This window comes from Pristiophorus japonicus, chromosome 6 (assembly GCF_044704955.1).
Source record: "Pristiophorus japonicus isolate sPriJap1 chromosome 6, sPriJap1.hap1, whole genome shotgun sequence".
NCBI classification, from domain to species: Eukaryota; Metazoa; Chordata; class Chondrichthyes; family Pristiophoridae; genus Pristiophorus; species Pristiophorus japonicus.
In genome coordinates, this window is record NC_091982.1 from 34,798,900 (window position 1) to 34,816,766 (window position 17,867).

A 17,867-nucleotide genomic window follows, 5' to 3' on the forward strand; every position below is an offset into this window, starting at 1 on the left:
ACGACAGCATGCCTGCTTCGCCGCTAGACACCCTGCCAGTACCTTTGCTGGTGCCACTCATCCCGCTAGGCCGGACTGCTGCAGCCCATGCTAAGATGCTGCAGTCTGCATCCAAGCTCTCTTGGCCCAGAGCTGCTCAAAACCATCCTTCAAGGCCATCTGAAGTGACTTCAGTGGAAGCTCAGCAGCCGAGGACACCAATTGGATACCTGCAAAGATCCTCTGGAAAGATGCGGGCAGTGGGAGCATTGCTTGAGCATGCTGATTGTTTGCTCGATGATGTTCCTTGCATTATCATGGCTCTTGTCGGCATGCTCTGTAGTTGTGCCTGGTTTCCTGACTGAGGTCATGAGTATTGTCCGGCCAAATGTGTGTGCACTCTTCCTGCCTGCCACAATGGGGGCCTAGTACGGGTCACTTAGTGCCAAGCTGGTGAGCAATGGGGACACTGCAGTTGGCCTCAACATTTATGGGATAAGAATGGCATACATGTTTCTGATAACAATTTGATGACCATGCTGGAACGTGAGCACGTATCACCTGAGGATAAGATTAGCTCAGCTGCGATATGCCTCACAGTTGAATTGCCTCCCAACACTTCTTCTCTAGACTGATAACACATTAAGAATGGGTGCTTAGATGAGGTGCTGGAAGGCTGTTAATGTTCAAGCACCACAGCCGTATGAGATAGTCTTCAGGGGAACTGCACGGGAAAGAAGAAACAGAATAGAACTTGTTTTTATTGAAAAAAAATCACAAATTATAATTTTTTATTATAAAGCCATGACGAGAAACAAAAAAGAACAGAATTTCCCCCCCCCCCACCCCCCCCCCAAAAAAAAACTACAGAAACGCTTTCAATTTAGGAAAAAAGAATATAACAAAATAAAGATCTCAATATGTGTCATAAAAAAAAATCTGTAGAATTGTTTCACAAAAGCCATTGAATACAGCAGAAATATCCTAGATGAAATGATCATCTACAGCTGGAAATATATATATGTATGTGTATGTATAATACAGAGAGAGAGAGAAGGTTTGAGGGAATGGGAAACAGATGTTTGGTGATTATAGCTGAATAGGCAGTGACAGGAAGTGGAATGCTGCAGGGCAGTTGGGCAGGGGATCCGGTTCGCATTTCCACAGCCCGGGCGGATGCAAGAGATGCAGAATAATGGGATACCATGGATGGAGTTAGATTCTGAGCTGATGCGGTTTCTATACGTCTTTTAGATGGAATTACAGCCTTTAGCAGCAAAGCTCCTATTACTTCTCATAATAAATACAGATGAAAATAATAGAGAGAATAATGGCTGGTCAGGAATGATTACGAAGGCAATAATCTCTTTGAAGGGTTAGGGTGATGCCATAAACCACAGGTGCACAATTCCATTCCTTTCCTCTACTAAAAGTATTCAACGCCTCATGGGTTATGGTTGGCCTTTGGTATCTTGCCTAAGGGACTATTTTGTATGAGCCTTGACTGAGAGTGTCAGCAGGCTATTTTGCAGCATAAAGCATCGTAGCTGACCAGATCCCGTTTTCCACCAGCGTTCAATTATTTGCACATAGAGCAAGGTCACTGAATAGTGAGCAAGAGTGGGAACCCATGCTGATTTTTTTCTCTCCTCCCTAACCTGGTGCTGAGACCAATTGTGGGGTATGGAGGCCAACTGTAGTGCCCAAATGACACGTGGATGAGAACCTGGGTGATCTATGGAACCATATTCCAGGAGGATGGGTCATAACATTTGGAAGAAAATAGACCATAGTACCCATGCTTGTATACTGCCAGGTGATCTGTTCAGTGCACTTACCCATGGAAGCCCCAATTAAGTACACAGCAATATCGACAGTACAGGGTACTTTGAATATTTTTTCAGTCCTGGTAGTTATGTGGATACACTTTACTATCTGCGAACACATCACAGTCCCATCTGCCAAATATGCTGTGGAGGAAAAATTGAGTTTCTAGCAGTGATGGTTATTTAAGGTGTGTCTGTGCACCACAACTAAATGAAAGTTGCTCTTGCAGAGCACGAACAGCTCTGATACATTGCTCAAAAAGACGCTTCACTTATAGGTACACAGAACCACAGGCACATTGCTGACTGCAAACCAGTCTTGGTGACATTTTGTCAGAATGCCTCGAGTTGAAGCTTTGGCACCAAGATACCATTTTAATTTCTATGTCAGATTTTTGGACTGTGTTCTCAAAAACAGGCAGCAATTTCTGCTAATTTTTCATGTCCTGTAATATGATTTAGCTTGTGTTGCAGACTGCAGCAAAAATGATGACCATCTGATCTGCTCCTCTATTATGTACACGTAGGTCATTCTCCAAGAATAGCTCAGATTTGAATGCTGTTATTCCAAGTACTGATTTCAGCCAGCTGTATTCCTTTTTTAAAGAAGGGGGTTGGAAATTGAGTGTATCTATGTATTTTGTTTAAAAATTCCTTGCATTCTTCAAGCAATGTCTGCTGAAGAGAGAGAAAGAGAAAGACAGACAGAAATAAAAAATTTCACAAGCATGAAAGAACTGAGCATTCTGATTGACTCATTCTTGCTCTCTCCCTCTCCGGCACAAATTGACTGCCGCGTTTCCTACATTACAACAGTGACTCCAAAAAGTACTTCTTTAGCTGTAAAGCGCTTTGAGACGTCTGGTGGTCGTGAAAGGCACTATATGAATCCAAGATTTTCTTTTTCTCCCTCTTTGTGTTCCCCAACCCATATCCAAGTTTTGGATACCAAAATATTGGCACATATTTTTCTAGCATCTGTTTTTCATTACTGTCAGCATTAATGCCGTGAACAAGACTGAAGTGGAATGGGCAGGACCGAACTAGGTCTACAGAATATTGATTAACTTCTGTGCTCCGATGTTTGGAAATGCAGACACGATGTCCAAAACCAAAATGATGCCTGCCTAAGCAGAAATTCTAGACTTGGAAGCCAAATTGAGAAAGACTTATGGAGACTCTTTAAATGTGAGGTAAACGTTTGAAATCACATCCACAGTGCAATCCTCAATAAATGGCTCCTTTATCTCTAATTGGATAACACCCTCAACCTGTGTCCTTTGAAATTAAAAGGTAACATTTAAAACAAAGTAAATTTCTACATGCAATGCAAATAGAACTTTTGTAAGGAATGTATTGCAAAGGATCAAGCATTTATTTTTTGAAATCACAACTTTTATACACCAGATAAATTGAGTTTGTTCACAAACAATTAAAAGGATGCCAACTTCAAGAGAAAATATTGTGTAATGCCACAAATCACATAATTCAATAACAATATTTGACGAAGAACAGGGAGTTCCCTGAATAGCGTATTTCCCTCGACAAAAAAAATCAAACAGCAGCAGCTTTGTCTGTAAATCATTCAGGGGTATATTTTTCTCTATTCCATAACTTCATCAACATAAACATCAATATATAGTTGAGGACAGTACTTTATGCTCAAATCTACTTTCACACCAAAGCTAGTGAACAGAGGACCTTTAATAACCTGGAGGTGTACATTTATCTGGCCACTCTGTGATTGTAAATGTGCTTATGAAGATTTCTTTTTGCATAGTATTTCTAGTGAAATTGTAAATGTGTGCTAAACATGTTTATCATTTTGCTACAAATGCTAAACGGAAGAAATTTTCAGAAACACATTTGTGATAATACTACATATAGTGATCCAAAGGAATTCTTACCTCCTAAATTAACTAAAAGATCAGTTAATCTGCATGAGCTGACACTGTTCATCATTGAAGTAAGAGTTTCACTTTGAATTTCAACCCCATGATGTAATTGGTAACCATTATTTGAACCAGCTTTCACAATGAACAGAAATGCCTGCTTCACTGGCTCTGAAGCACTTTGGGATCTCTTGAAGTCATGAACAGTGCAATGTAATGCAAGCTCTTCGTTTCTGTTAAAGGGAGCCAATAAGAAAAAGACACTGACATTGTTTTTTGAGAACAGTTTATTTTTAAAAGAGGTCCTGATGCCAAAACTCCATTTTGAATCTGAATAGGACATTCAAAGCATTAAGAATCAGCTGAAAGATAGAGAGGTGGGTCAAGTGATCTGCAAAGTGTGTAGCTGATCAATTAGCAGTGCATAGTGCCGTTCTGCAGTTGGAGTTGCTTTTAACCCTTTGCAGATTTCAAAGTAAATAGCTTTAAAAATCCTATAAAATTATTCCATAAACTACCAATACTGAATCTTAGAATTAGAGAAATATTTATAATGGTTCTGAATTTTCAGCATTCTATGAAGAAACTAAGAACTTACAATTGGTGAAGAGAGGCTATGGTAGCCATCAGAGGCTTTAGTCTCCATTAATGTATGAAGTAATTTTAACTGAAGGCCAGCTTGCTAATTGCTATAGAGGTTCAATTGTGATTAGCAGTACCCTTTTGGTCCCAGTGGATTTTGCCTTGGCAAACAACACTTTATAATGGATGCTTTATAAGTCCCTCTTCAGGTTGCCTGCCCTTCGAGATACTTCATTGTTATCAATGTCTGATACATATCAATGTATTGTACTGCAGAAGAGTGAAGTCCATCCCAAGGATAACCATTTTAACTGACTATTCCGTGCTGTGTCTCCATAATCGTGGTGTCAGCTGTGGCTCAGTGAGTAGCACTCTCGCCTCGGAGTCAGAAGGTTGTGGGTTCCAGGAACTTGAGCATATAAATCTAGACTGACACTCCAGTGCAATACTGAGGGAGTGCTGTACTGTCGGAGGTGCCGTTTCTCGGATGAAACATTAAACTGAGGCCCCGTCTGCTCTCTCAGGTGGACGTAAAAGATCCCACGGCACTATTTAGAAGAAGAGCAGGGGAGTTATCCCCGGTGTCCTGGCCAATATTTATCCCACAATCAACTTAACAAAAAAAAATGATTATCTGGTCATTATCACATTGCTGTTTGTGGGAGTTTGCTGTGCATAAGTTGGCTATCGCGTTTCCCAAATTACAACAGTGACTACACTCCAAAAGTACTTCATTGGCTGTAATGCACTTTGAGACATGTGGCAGTCATGAAAGCGCTATATAAATGTAGGTCTTCTTTCTAATCTGCTGGGTTACTTTTTGTTTTTGAGGAGAGATGTGATGGTGGAACATGATAAATGTTTTTAAAATGCTTTTGGCCAGGGCTAACAACAAGTGAATTCAACCAATTTTATTCACTAACATTTGCCAAAGGCCACAATAACAAGCAATGGCTTATTTGAAGACCAATAGTACATTAGTTTTAATCCCTTTCGGTTACCATATGAACAATGGGATAGCCCTGCCCCCTACTAGCTATCAAAGGAGAGAAAACAACACTGAATCCGACTTCTGGTGCCAGCCCATAGCCAGGCAGACATTGATCAAGCTCCAGAGGCACAAGAAGCAGCATGTGGTATAATATAGCAAAATTAGCAAGTCTCAAGGGATAGTAGAGATTATGTTATTTTTTACATAGACTGATAGATCTGGAACTGACTCTCATGTTAATGTTATGTTGACTGAAGGACAAAAGTTGGAAATTCTTTCTTCCAAGCATCAGCATGACTCAGTAGATAGTCTTTCTTGTGAGGCAAGATGTTGTGAGTTGAAACCCTATTCCAAGTCTTGACACATTGAGGCTAATACTTCAGCTGTGACTGCACGTCAAATGTAATCCATTGCTTGTAAAGTATTTTGAGATGTCCTGATGCTATATAAAGGCATATTCTTTCAATGCACTACTGTGGGAGTGCTGCACTGTTGACGGTGCTGTATTTTGGATGAGTCATTGAACCGAAGCCTGTTCAGGTGGACAGAAAGGATCCTATGGTGGAGGGAGTTCTTCTTGTGACCAGCAATCCTCCCTCAGTTAACATCACCAGTAAAACGGATTAACTGGTCATCTTCATCTCACTTGCTCTTGATGGGAACTTGCTCTGTGCAACCAGCTGCTGTTTACACTTTGAAAAATGATTAGTTGTGAAGCACTTTTGTACGTTCCGAGGATACAGTAAAGCATTATATAAGTTCTTCCTCTTTTTCTTTTCTTTTCTCTTGTGTGCGTGCGCGCTCTCCCCCCTCATCTTTATTTCTCTCTGTTCTTCCCTAGTGTTGGCATGTTCTGCATCATTGAATACAAATGTCATTTTCTGTTAAAGTAATATTAAAGGAGGGATAGGAAGCAGTTCTGTAGATTGTGAATACATTAGAATATTTTGCTGCAGTTGGGCTTTAATATAATCATTTGAAGAATCATTTTTAAGAGAAAGGATTTGTTCTTCCCATTGTCACTTGGCTGTACAGCTTTTCAGTGGAGTGGTAGGAAATCTATCGGATGCCTGGATTATCCTCCACTGGCTTAAATTTGGAATGTGTGTCTTCTAATCAATGTTAACCGATGATGCACAACATGACAGCTGTTCTGCTGCTGTAAGCACGGCGGCAATCAAGACGGATGCCCTGCGACACACCTGGATGCTGAACTGGGCTTCCACAGAATTACAACGAGAGCCATATTACTTTGTATTAGATCAAAGCATGACTGCAAGCTGTTTTCTTTCAATCATGATGGACACTTCCAGTATTGCAGTTAGCTGCAGCTTCTGCTGGAAATAATTTGGAAAGCGCTCTGACCCAAGCAACATGGAGTTTCTGTAGAACTGACATGTATGTTCGTATGAAACTCACGAGTGTAGTACTCTGCTTGGTGAGGCTTTTCAGGATTATATTAGCAGTTGAGAGTACAGTAATATTTTGTGATTTTTTTTAAAGACTTCATTGAATAGGAATAACGTTGAATCAAATTCTAAACCAGGAGTGAGATGACTTCTAGAATTGTATCAAATCAAGGAGTTGTCAAGAAATGAAACACTGCAGGTTTCGATTTCTCTGCCTCTCTCGGGAAAAAATGGCAGTAGTCATATATAGAAGGTTTTCTGAATATTCATGCAACCATATTTGCATAATCTTACCATTTTGCCCATGCCACCATTTGTGATGAAAAATATCAGCACCAATTTCATTTCTAACAAAAACGTCTTTAATATGCATATTGATTCTTGATGTAATAGTGGCATCTGGTGCTGAGTGGTATGATGCTAATGACACTGGAAGGGTAGGTTCCCAACCTCTCATAATCTAGTAGATGTGTTGTCGATATTGGATATTTACCAGGTAAAGTCGCAGTAAAGTCTGAGATATTAGGAATGTACGAGACGCAGTCATAAGCTAATCTTAAGCAATTTAGAGCACCAGAGAAAAGAGCTTTGAAGGGCTTGAATGGCCATTCCTCATCATTAATGGTTTCTTCTGTTCTTGCCTCTCATGAAATGGTTTAAGTTTTATTCTTAATGCAGTATGACTCCAACCATGCAAATTCAGACTGCCTTCCAGAGCCTATTCATTCTATATATGTAAGCCTAGATGGTAAGTGTCAGCAGGTTATTCACCTTTGGAGGGAATGAAAGCTTAGTGCAATCCTGTCCTGGCCCAGTGTTGTAATCAAACATATAGACCAAGAAGGTGTGAGCTTCAGTCCCTGCTTTGTGCTGAGTTGTCTGACATCCATTTGGGCAACTGTTGGAATTCTACAGGTGGTCTTGGTGTCTCTGGACTGGGGGGGGAGGGGGGAGTTGGCCAGGTCCAGTTTCTGACCACTACCTGGTGACACGTGTGTGCTTGTGTTTGCAGTGTTTGAGGACTGCATTAACCTCAGCTATGATACACATTATGAGGCCTACCAATATTCAAAGTCTATGCATGAAGAATAGCCACTTGGTCAAGGTACTTTGTGGTGGCTAACACACATAAAACAAACCGTAGCATCAGTCCATGCCTTTAGGAGACTTCACAAGATACAAAGGTCCTGCATTACTGAGGCTGAGGGTGGAGGATGTAGTCCATTTTGGGTAGTAAGCTGGAATTGAATATTGGACATGTGGGATGGGTAAGTGTTCTAGATTTTCCACTTGGAGATCAGGGAATAGTTATATGGAATGTTACTTCAAGAGATTAAACTGAAATAGAGTTAATGATGAGCTCGAGTCTGTGGAAACAAGCTTGATGGGCTGAATAGTCTTCTTGTTCCCTACTGTAATGTATTTGCTTCATGGGTTCTTTGTTTAAGAATTCATAGCAACACATTGCTATTAAGAACTAATTGGTTTATTAACAAAGGTTTAACAATCACACTACACATTACCAGTTCATCCACTAGGCTCACAACTGCATACCTCATCGTGGATGACCTAAACCCAACCGATGGGAGTTTTATTGATTCATGTGAACATCACGTGACTGGCTAAGAGTCACACTGTCTGGTTATACAATACTCTCAGCTGAAAGCTTCAGAATGCAACAACTCTACAATGCAACAGCTCTACAACTATTTTTGTAGACAACATTAATCAAGTACCCCCTGGTTAAAGGGGGGGGAGGGCACAATCCAAACACTTTCAAACAAGTGCCCCCTTGAGTTTTTTGAGGGCACTAAAAACACAAATTATACAAGTGCCCCCTTGTTTTTTTGGGGGGGGCAACACAAGTAATACAAGTAGCCCCTGTCTAAAAGGTGGGGAGCAGTAACAGCTCTGCAACTCTTTTAGTTGAAGACAAAATAAACAATTAAATCAAGTGCCCCCTGATTAAAAAGAGGGGGACACTCCAACCACTTTTCAAGTGCCCTTTTTTTTGGGGCACTAAAACCACAAGTTATACAAGTACCCCCTGTCTAAAAGAGGTGGGGCAATAGCTCTACAACTCTAATAGAGTAAACAAAACAAACATTAGATCAAGTGCCCCCCGATCTGGGGGACACTACAAACATTTCCCAAGGCCCTTTTTTTTTGTATTTTTGTCGGGTTTTTTTGTGGGTTTTTTTGGGCTCAAAAACCATAATTTACAAGTGTCCCCCTCCCCTATAAAAGGGGAGGGGGACACTAAAACCAGCATTTAAAACAAATTAAACTTTAAAACATATAAAATCAAATTAAAATTTGGTTGCAATAGCTCTACAACTCTTTTAGAGGAGACAAAATAAAACATTTAAATCAAGTACCCCCCAATCTGGGGGGCCACTCCAAACATTTTCCAAGGCCCTTTTTTGTTTTTTTGTTTTTTTTTGTGGTATTTTTGTAGTTTTTTTGGGGGGGGGGTTTTGGGCATTAAAATCGTATATTTTACAAGTGCCCCCTATAAAAGGGGAGGGGGACACTAAAACCCGGCAATTAAAACAAATTAAACTTTAAAACATATAAATTCAAATTAAAATTTGATTGCCGGGGTTAACAATGCACTCCAGCCCCTCCGGCGCCCACCTCTTGCGGAAGGCCGCGAACGTACCGGTGGACACCGCGTGCTCCATCTCCAAGGACACCCTGGACCGGATGTAAGAGCGGAAGAGAGGCAGGCAGTCAGGCTGAACGACCCCCTCGACCGCCCGCTGTCTGGACCGGCTGATGGCACCCTTGGCCGTGCCCAGGAGCAGTCCTACGAGGAGGCCCTCGGACCTACCCGCTCCCCTCCACACAGGGTGCCCAAAGATCAGGAGTGTGGGACTGAAGTGGAACCAGAAATTGAGGAGCAGCCCCTTTAAATAATGGAACAGGGGCTGCAACCTCGTGCATTCAATAAAAACATGGAACACGGACTCTTCCAGACCACAGAAATTTCAGGCGGCCTGGGAGCCCGTGAACTGGCTTAAAAATTTGTTGCACTGGACTGCTCCGTGCACCACCCTCCAGGCCAAGTCCCCGATAAATAGTGGCAATAGCTCTACAACTCTTTTAGAGTAAACAAAACAAACATTAGATCAAGTGCCCCCCGATCTGGGGGACACTACAAACATTTCCCAAGGCCCTTTTTTTTTGTATTTTTGTAGTTTTTTTTTTGGCTCTAAAACCATAATTTACAAGTGCCCTCTATAAAAGGGGAGGGGGACACTAAAACCGGCATTTGAAACAAATTAAACTTTAAAACATATAAAATCAAATTAAAGTTTGGTTGCAATAGCTCTACAACTCTTTTAAAGGAGACAAATAAACATTAGGTCACGTGACCTCCAATCTGGGGGACACTCCAAACATTTTCACAGCCCTTTTTTTGTGTTTTTTATTTGGTTTTTATTGTATTTTTTTTGTTTTTTGGGGGGGGGGGGGGGTTTTGGGCACTAAAATCAAAAAAAATTTCTAAGTGCCCCGTATAAAAGGGGAGGGGGACACGAAAAACACCGGCAATTAAAACAAATTAAACTTTAAAACATATAAAATCAAATTAAAATTTGGTTGCAATAGCTCTACAACTCTTTTGGGAGGAAACAAAAACATTAATCCGTGCCCCCCCGATCTGGGGGACACACCAAACATTTTCATGGCCCTTTTTTTTTGTTTTTTTTTTGGTTTTTTTGGGGCACTAAAATTATATATTTTTTTCCAAGTGCCCCCTATAAAAGGGGAGGGGGACACTAAAAAACACCGGCAATTAAAACAAATTAAACTTTAAAACATAAAATCAAATTAAAATTTGGTTGCAATAGCTCTACAAACCTGTGAGCATACTCACAGGTGCATACATTACACTGTCTTTTCATTCTTATGTCATTTATTTCCAGCTCGCACTTTCATTTGCACAACCGCATTGATTCCGTGATGACCCTCCCCTTTGAATTTCCAATTGCACATGTTAAGATGTTTGTAGTGAATAATATCAACAATTCACTCTCTCACAACTTCCTCATCTGTTATTTGAAAATTTCAGAATGCAAATTGATTCCCCGTTGTAAGTTCTCATTTATGCATTAGTTTGGCTCGTACTTTGTGCCTGATCATTCTTATTTGCATAAAATTAATGCAGGTTTTTGTATAGGGCATACTTTGAAGAGCAATGTTTTAGTTCATTTACATATATTGAGCACTTCTGAAGCTATCAGCTGAGAGTATTGCACAACCAGTCAGTGTGACTCTTAGTTCATTTTCATTTTGTTTTGAATATATTTCCTAATATTCCTCCTGGGTTGGTTAATGAAAATCATGTTTTATAATGTGGAAACTAGTATTATTTAGGTCTCTGTTGCTGACACAACACAGATTAAAAGATTACCACTATTGAGAAATGGAGAATTGGTTGTCCAGATTCATGGGCCCTGATATTTGCAGGGAGGGTGTGGAGAGGGCGAAATGGCTGGGCAGCACCGGCAAAATTTATAGGCTGGCCAGCTGCCAGTCTGCCAGTCGGTAAACCCAGCGGCAGGAGGCTGCAACCGGGGACCCTGGGGAATAAGCCCCCATGATTGGGAGAGGTAACGCTGGAGATGGGGCTTTGGGGAGGATGGTGGGCAGGGGGGGTGTTAATGTAGCGAGACCATCGGGGGAAGAAGGAACGCCGAGATCAGGGCTAAAGGAGGGGTGGTGAGGGGGTGGGGGGGGAGATCTGCTGTGATCTCGGTATGGAGCGGATATCCGTGCTTGCGAGGGTTGGGGGGAGGTGGGGGGGGAAGGTCTACGATCACAGCAGGGGGAGAGAGAGGCCGTGAGCAGCAAATGGGAGGGGTGGGGGGAAGCAATCCTGCTGCCCCTGGCTCACAAGGAGTGCTGTAAAAGGCACTTACCTTGTAGAGTTGGCAGCTCCTGCCTCCCTTTCACAGTCGAGTTTCCCAAACGCTGGGGTGTAAAATGTAGAATTTAAATCAGGCCTCTGACACTTCGGGAACCTGATTTAAATATGTTAATGAAGTGCCCCGTTGCTCCAGGGTTGGAATCTCGCCGCTGAAAAAGCAGCGACGGGCGAGTAGGGGACACATTCCCTATTTTTTCATTTTTAACCCCTTCTCCCCCAATTCTCTCCCGCCTGTCATGGGGGGTTAATATCGTGTCCATGGTAGGTTTTTTTTGTATGAATCAATTCCCTTTCAGTCCTGTTTTTACCGATTAGTTCAGGATTCATTTGTCTCCTTATGACCCTAAATGACTCCTTAAAATGTGATCAGAATTAGGTGTCTGCCAACACTCTGACAGGTGATAATCCAATTGCAGATACTTATACGAGGCCTGGCAAGGATTGTTTGGGCCGAATGGCCTGTTTCTGTGCCGTATATCCTATGCAATCCTAGAGGTATCAGCCTGGATAGCTCTTTTCTAAAATGAGCCTTTGACTTACTGGTATCGTAATCAGTTTATATAAATCAAGGTTTTGGGGCAGTGGTAGTCATTCCCTGCTCCTGGTTTTCCCATTAGCAACTTGAAATTGCCATAATACTCTTCATATCCTATCTGTAATTGGATAAAGTGTGGCGAGATTTGACTGCATCATATAATGGTGGTCAGGGCTCAATTTCTGCCATGGAAATAAATCTGATGTATGCATCATTTTTTTGGCATTGAATGAGTGAATGAATGTAAATATCTGATTAAAACTTAATTGTCCTGACTGGAAGAAAGATTGTGTGGAGATTGTGGCTGGTTTCTTATTGCACCCACCAAAACGCAGACCCCACAATTCTCTTGCACACAACTGAACATCTGGTGCTTTCTGCAACTCTGTTAGAATGTTATAGTGCAGAAACGGGCCAAGTCAAGTCTGTGCCACCGTTTCTCTCCACACGTGGCAGGCAGCAGGTCAGAGTTGAATGGAGATGGTGACATGGAGATAGATAAATATTTTGAGGTTCGTTCAATTTGCCCTTGCAGTTCAGGAATATTTACGCACCTTTTTTTCAGAAGTTTCAATGGTTGGACTAGAATCCATGATCGAGCATATTGCACGTGGTCTGTGGAAGGATTGAGTTTGATGGGCTAAATTACTTTTTCCTTGTTCTGTTTTGTTAATACACTAAGAAACTGTTGTTTGGTTTATGCAGGTGTCATGTCTACAGGACTTTTTTGGTGATGATGATGTGTTCATAGCTTGTGGCCCAGAAAAGTTCCGATATGCCCAAGATGACTTTTCACTGGATGAGAACGGTAAGTAGCTATATGGATGAAGATTGCAGGTATAGCACGAAGCAATACCAATCCTATTGGTCCTTTGGCCTTGTGTTTGAAACCAGTTGAAATCAAATGTTTCACTCACTGAAAGCTACCAAAAGTGAATTCTAGCAGGTATTGGATGTCAGTCTTCTGCGGAAGACTTTGTTGAATTCTGCATTAATTGGCAATGTGGCTGTAAGATATATGTGCGAAGACACACACATACACAGAGTGCAGACATTGGAAGCATCATTCTTATCCTGCAATTAAACCATGTCATATTTGGCAGGAAATTGATTGTTTTGTCACTTTGACAGGACATTTAAATTGTTTGGGTGTGGTGCAGCCTCTTAAGCAAACTTTTTATTTATCAGATGGGCATGAACTAAACAAAAATATCACAAGTGAGTTGAAGAGCAGTGCCCCTCCCCAATAAATTCCCTTTATAGAGCCTCTAGTATATGATCACTCTCATGAAAGCACGGCTCTTTACCCCCTTTACTCTCACTTAATGAAAATTCATCAAGTAACTAGAATAAGCCAATCAGAAGCTTAAAAATTCATGTTGTCAGCTCTTCGGAGGTAAAGTCGGTGAGCTCTGCATGCTTGCACTTTTCCACCTTGCCATGCCTTCTGTCAGCAGTCACCTCTTATTTCACACTTTAAAATGTCTGAAGTCCTCGTTTGCCTATTCGGTCAACTTGCTGCTGACCCAGACATTGCAGACTACCTTGCCTGAAGATGGGAAAAGGGATACCTGCCTCAACACTGAGTCTTCAGCGTCGAATGCAAATCCTGTGAAATTGGTCCAGTAAGTATAATTTCTTAAATGACTGATAACTTCCATGTGTTTAATGTCTACCTTTGCAATTGCTTTGTATGTCAGAATTCATCCCAATTCTTTCAAATTTTGGGCATGGTCAATTGGCCCTGTTGTCTTCCCCACCCCACTCCATCTGCCTCCTTGCAAGATATTCATATTCTGCATACTCCTTTAGTTTTGCCATAATTTTATTATTTCAAGCAGACTTTCTTGGCATATGATTTTTGGCATTTTAAGTCTTTAATCAGTAATCTAATCAGGATTTCAGACTGATACTCATGGTTCTGGTCTTTCATTCATCATGTGGCTTGGCTTCCTTTCGTCCCTGCAACTTCTGAACTGCTTCAGCATTGGCTGAAGATTGTGTTTAGCCATCATGTTGATGGTCTTTTTCCTCTCTAATGATTCAGGTAAGTTTAATAGTGTGTACTTATTTTTTCACTAACCCTTCAAAGTGCAAAAGTTACCTTCTGTCATTAATGGCAGAGTTTTCAATTAACAACATTACAGCTCCCTTTTCACTGCACGTTAAGCATTCTGCAATCATTTTACACTTATCTCCAGGAATATTCAGTCTTCAAAGATGATATCTACATTCAAGCCTGGAGAGAATAGGCTAAATCTGATAATGGCTCACTCAAAAAAAACAAATATGTTATGTGTCCAATGAGCTCATCCTCCTACTTAGGAGGTGATTACATTTATTTTATGCCAACTTGTTTTTCTCTGCAATCCCTTTCTCTCCTCGGAAGATGCTGACTAGTTGCTTACCTATGGTTGACAATGCCATGTTGAAATGGCATTTATTCACTTGAGTCTTGACAATGAATGTCAGCAGACAATTTAACTGTGGTATCATCACAGTCCCAATGTCCACGCATATGCATTCCAACAGGGGTCACTGGATAGTGATTGAGTAGTGGGAACCAATGGGAAGTTTTCTTCCACCTAACCTCAGGGAATTGTGAACAGTTATAGTACCTCTACCGTTGCCCAGGCTTATTTCAACTATAGGGATAAGGGTTGAACCTGTGACCTTCCTGATCTGTTGTTCAGCTACTTACTGAAGGTGACAAAAGTGTGGATGAGGGTTTCAGCAGCAGATGGTTCAGGCGGGAGCAGAGATGGACGATGTTACGGAGGTGGAATTAGACAATCTTTGTGATGGAGAGAATATGGGGTCAGAAGTTCAGCTCGGGCAAATAGAATACTGAGGTTATAAACAGTCGACTTCAATCTGAGATATTGGTCTGGGAGGGGGATGGAATCGGAGATGAAGGTAGAGTTTATGGCGTACAATGCCTGCCTTTGTTGTGTATCATAATAACATGACTTTACAGCATGTGAATCCTGTTTCAGACTTTATAAAGGTGTATCACCACTAGTTAATTCACCAGAAGGTAATCCTGGCCAAAAGATTATCCAAGCTTGATTACAATGTGCGCAGAGATTTTGGATTATGATTCTCTGTAGAAAGACCTCCAGTTCTAGATCAGATTAGATAAAGAATTTGATTATAGGCAGGAAGGGGGAAGTTATTGGGGTCCTCTCAGCTAACAGGCCTCCAATGTCGGCCATAATTTGCTGAACCTTCAGGGTGGCGAATGTCTTGTAATTGCCCAAAGTTGGCTCTAATTCTGTGATCTACATCTCCAACCGTTGCTCACAGTTGGACAATTTTGTCAATTTACCTTTAGGCACTACCGTGTCTCATTCAACAGTGACACACGCTAAGCCGCTATTGGCACTGCTCAAAGTAGTTGGCTCAAGCTTGGTATCAGTAACAATGCAGGTCAATATGAAACTGAGGCCAAACAGAAGGATGCAGAGCTGGCCAATACATTTTCCCATCAACAACAGCACCTTCCTCACAAGACAAAGGGAAAGGTGTTAACTGAATACCCACTCAAGAAATTGCTGTGAGTTGTCCTCAGTACTCTGCCTCCATTATTTAGAACTTATTTCAATATATGATTAGGTTGGCCACTACCGTGTCTCATTCAACAGTGACACAAGCTACGCCACTATTGGTTCATTCAATGACTTTTCTCTGCTTTTTAGATTTTCATTATCTTAATGGTATTTAATGAAAACAGTGCAAGCTTTTACACTTAGTGATATCTCCTACTTTGATGTTCACGTTATTGAAGGTGTTTATTCAAGAAGACAAATTTAGACCTCTTCATACTCTTGACTTCCACGAGTTGGACTGGAGAACTAATGAAACCAACTCAAGTGGCAATGATTTATAACTAGTTTTGTTTTTACTTAAATATTTATCTCCCTGAGCCTTCTTAATTGAAAAAATAATTAAGCTCAGATCCGTGGATAAACAAACTAATCTCTCTGGGAAGACTTGGCTGAAGCACTATTGTTTTCCACCTCCTCATGTTCATATGTTGTTCAGCAGATTTTGTTTTAAGAACATCCTTTGCTCACTGCTCCACCTATTTGTTGGTTTTGAAATGGTTATGATCTCTATCGCTCAAGAGCTTGTTGCTCCCTGACATCCTCCTCCTTCTGTTTCATTTAGGAAGAAAACCTTTCCGGGGTCCACAGAAGCAGGATTCCACGATTCAGGAAGGGGACAACAGGGACCAGGCCCAGAACAAGTGAGCCTTCTATCCATCTTCTGCCTCCTGTAGTCCGCAACTGTTCACTTTTCCAATTTTGGCTGCATTGGTTTGGGACTCTGTATTGGAGGCCTCCCTCACTTTTATGTGTGTTTTCAACTTTTTTGTTACCTGTTAATAGCTTTGTTTAGCTTGTATTAAATAAATGTTCTTCAATCAAATGTTTCAGTGTGTTATTTGGCTTACAGATCTCCATAGTTTCAAAGTATATGAAAGCACAAATCGTGGTGCTTTATTGCAGTGTATGATGCAGTGAGTGTTTTTAAGCTTCTGACTTGGCACTTTCTAATCACCTGAGGAATTACTGGAACTCATCTTTCTTAATTGCTACTTTGCTGAAAGGTGCTGTGAGATTTTGTCGTATGATTTTTTCAAGGCTGAGCGCAATTTTTTTTTTTAAAGTCCCTTTTACATTACATTTAATTCATATTTCTGTTAGTGTTGTGCCATTCTTCTCTTCCCTACAGTCTATCTGAGCTGGTAGTATGTACATATTCTCAGTGAGCTTATTGGGGCAATCATCACCTTCGGTGGACTTTAGGCAAAAAGCACATTTGTTTTTATAAGTCAAGCCTTTTTTGATATTTGGACAATAAAAACCTGATGATGGAGAGAATCTGTGCTGTTTAACTAGTAGTGAGTGCATCAGCAATACTGTTTCTTTAGAAGTATCTGCTCATTGGATAATCAAAAAGTAGTTCTTACAAATGAAAATCTCCAAAGTCAGAAATCCAAATTGTAAAGCACATCTGAATGGAGTCAGAAATGACTTGCGACCTCCCCTGATGACTTATTCGGTAGAGGTGCTCTTGGTATGGCACTGCAGTTTGCCTCAGCACCCTATGGGTGGGGTGGGTAGGGCGGGGAAATGAACCAAGTTTCTCACACCTGATTGTTGTCTAGGTAATCTTACTGGAAAGTGCACATATTGGATGTTAGGTAAGGGCAAGTTTCAGCTATGATGGCCTCCACTTTCAAATGGCCTGCAGGCACTAACTGTATAGACTCATACATCAAGAATAGCCACTTAGGCAAGGTAATGGACAACTCCAGCCAAGAGTCAATAACTTTAGGAGAGGGGTGGGAATGGCTTTAGAACTCATTAAATCACAGTTGTTCCATTTCCCAGTTCTGTTGTCTATACTTCAATGAGTATCACCAAAACAGGAGGCAAGCTTGACAGTAAGGAGATCATGTAATGCTTTTAACACATCATTGTCAGCAGAGTGGAGAATCAGATGATTGTTCTCGGAGATTATAGAATCCTATGACTTCACTAATATTTTGAATTTAAACTCTGAGCAAAAAGTAATATTATTCTTCAGAAATTATTAAAGCTTGATTTTTGCAGCTATTGTATAAATAAAGGCCAGAAATTTCCTTGGAGCTCTGGAAACCCTGCATACATGCATAAAATGGGGTTTCTGACACACTACCGATGAAGTTACAG

The 17,867-nt window shown here is 41.0% G+C and overlaps 1 protein-coding gene across 2 annotated transcripts in view; it reads left to right on the forward strand.

Moving 5' to 3' along the window:
* The window catches only part of LOC139265611 (neuronal migration protein doublecortin-like), a 220,129-nt gene that overhangs the window by 166,983 nt on the left and 35,279 nt on the right, over positions 1-17,867 (forward strand). Inside the window, exons 4-5 of one of the 2 annotated variants that reach the window (XM_070882743.1) lie at positions 12,853-12,955; positions 16,318-16,559. In XM_070882743.1, coding sequence (XP_070738844.1) covers positions 12,853-12,955; positions 16,318-16,400 — 186 coding nt within the window. In that variant the 3' untranslated portion in view covers positions 16,401-16,559. Of the gene's footprint in view, positions 1-12,852; positions 12,956-16,317; positions 16,560-17,867 lie in introns of those variants that run through there. The other variant, XM_070882744.1, reaches the window with a different exon arrangement.